Source organism: Penaeus japonicus, unplaced genomic scaffold (assembly GCF_977035675.1).
Source record: "Penaeus japonicus unplaced genomic scaffold, GWHDUDI00000001_assembly GWHDUDI00000022, whole genome shotgun sequence".
Lineage (NCBI taxonomy): Eukaryota > Metazoa > Arthropoda > Malacostraca > Decapoda > Penaeidae > Penaeus > Penaeus japonicus.
In genome coordinates, this window is record NW_028234424.1 from 11,666,780 (window position 1) to 11,669,279 (window position 2,500).

Consider the following 2,500-nt stretch of genomic DNA (forward strand, 5'->3'; position numbering starts at 1 on the left):
TTGCAGGTTAATGTCAGAATGTCTCTCTGTATGATTACGGGAAAGGGGCAGTTGGTCTACGTTCCGCACAAGGGCGTCTCTGTTGTGTACTGAGTTTGTATTAAGAGTGTATTAGAGGTATTATTTCGTATGCAGACAGATTTCAGCTTGGAATATTCATATATTTCTGTCTTAACACTAATATCATTTCATGAACCTGGAAGTCACGAGACGAACAAAGAAAACCACTTATCTTTAATCAATTAATTGAAATAAATCAGCTTAACCTACTCACCACCGGTTGAAATTCAGTGTTCCTACTAACATGAAAATAAGTAACATAAAATGTATAAGTAAAAGAGAGAAAGAGGAGAATGCAGGTTGAAACACGTCATTCATTTGGTTGACTGTAATTTTGGTTGTGTACTCGTCTATGTCTCGGTAGGGCAAACTGCATTATAAGAAAGAGGTTATCTTACAGGTTCATGCCGGTTATGCATGCATTACGTACGGTTTGTGGACTACATTTTTAAATTTTTGAAATAAAAGGTATCACTTATCCAGATATTACAGCAAGTCAGTTAGAAAGAGATATATTCTAGTGTAGCTGTACGGTTGCCATTTCACTATAATCATGTAAACCTGTACATTTTGAGGTCCATAACACACGTCTACGAGACTGATAAGGGGATAGAAAGCACTGTGACACAAGGCATCTTCACAGTTGAAGGTGTGTGGGCAAGAAAGGGCAGGTGACCGACGGTGAGGTGGCAGCCGTGGGTACGTTCCGCAGCTGTCGGAGTCCAACAACCAAGGTGGTTTGGGGGAAGAACATAAAGTACAAGATCCGTAGATGAAGAAGGAGCGCTCAACAGCGAGGCTCAGAGTGTCGGGTCCTGCAACAGTGAGGGTGTCAAGCTGATCACGGAGAGATTGTCTTGTTAAATGTGAACAGCTTGGGGTGAGAGCTTAGGTAAGCTGAACCACGTATCATATCGTCCGAAAATTGAGGATTTCTAAATATGATATGAAGAGGCAAACTCATGTTTCATACTCATAGTGTTTGGGGAGCTATGGATCTAAAAGGATTGCTTTACAAAGCTCAGAATCTCTCACTACTCTAAGTACAAAAAAGCAATGCAATCAATCAACTTTCGGGCAACTTCTTTTGTTGTCTTTTACTCCTTAGAAGTTATAGATCACTTGTGCAGAATCGAGAAAACCTCGCGAGGAGATGCGTGTGTCTACCTCAATGTTTCTGACGAGCGTGCCGCGGTCCCACTCCAGCAGTATGGCACCAGTAGGCCGGCCCAGCTGGTGGTGAGGTGAGACACCTGGTTATGCAATCTAGTTTTTGCTTGGGACGGCCAGTTATTACCTATCAGTTGAGCATAGTGGTAAGTTAAGCCTATGTAAACCAGAGATTTAATACAAATAAAAGTGACCTATGTGTAACGTATATGATGAACAGATATATTGCTAGTAAAAATAATATCAAGAACATTCTCCGTGCAATGTAATCCCTTTACCAACCAAATAGATTTCATTCGACTGAGAGTTCAGAATCCTCACACCGGACTGACGATCCTTTTGTAAATATCTGTCACCAGGGTTGCTTAACCTCTCTACACTATTATAAGTTTTACATAAATTTCAGCCGTAACAGTTTCATACTTATATACCCATATGTCTTCGAAAAAGTACCACAGAAGTAAGGAATCCCTTACTACTATGCGCTACGCACTCCTATCGTAACCATAATCCATAAGCATTCAACGAAACCAAACCAAAAGGAACCACTTTTACACCCTCAGAAAACAGGCTGATGGGAGGCTCTCACCTTCTGGTTGTACTGGTGGACGTCGTCCATGTGCCTCGGGTATCCAGACACCAAGTAGCCTCGGCATCGCGGGGTCATGTGCATCTCCCGAGCCAGGAGAGCTAACGCGATGGTGGCCGACAATCCATGGGGAGGTGCCAAGCCTGTCGGGCATGATATGTTAGAAGTAAGTAAAACTAGTAGTTAGACGTTATCTCCCAGACCTCTTAAGTTCTGTAATATTTCCCTGCTTTAGTTTGCATGCTCACAAGGGTTTATAGAGTCTAAGAACTTTTCACACGACCGCTTGTATGAATCACAATTTCATGTAAGTATGGGTCACATTTCCGTATGTTCACACACAATCTTGGTTTGTAAATCCAATTATCTGTTGCATACAACTTACCGTAAAATGAGGAAGTAAATCATATACTGCACATACAGGCGTCCACATAAAAATATATAAGACTCAAACGCATCTAAAACACTGGTCATAGAATACAACACCCCCTCCCCCCTCCCCCCTCTCTTTCTCTCTCTCTCTCTCTCTCTCTCTCTCTCTCTCTCTCTCTCTCTCTCTCTCTCTCTCTCTCTCTCTCTCTCTCTCTCTCTCTCTCTCTCTCTCTCTCTCTCTCTCCTTTTCTTCCCCTCTCCTTATATATGTGGGTGTGATAATACCACGTGCATAGAGTAGCGGTCGCG

At 42.4% G+C, this 2,500-nt stretch overlaps 1 protein-coding gene across 2 annotated transcripts in view; it reads right to left on the reverse strand.

Moving 5' to 3' along the window:
* Positions 1-2,500, reverse strand: part of LOC122255144 (uncharacterized) — a 71,842-nt gene that overhangs the window by 9,946 nt on the left and 59,396 nt on the right. For both annotated transcript variants that reach the window (XM_086549953.1, XM_086549952.1), the window contains 2 exons: positions 1,820-1,962; positions 1,228-1,293 (listed from right to left, as the gene is read on the reverse strand). In XM_086549953.1, coding sequence (XP_086406079.1) covers positions 1,228-1,293; positions 1,820-1,962 — 209 coding nt within the window. The remainder of the gene's footprint in view (positions 1-1,227; positions 1,294-1,819; positions 1,963-2,500) is intronic.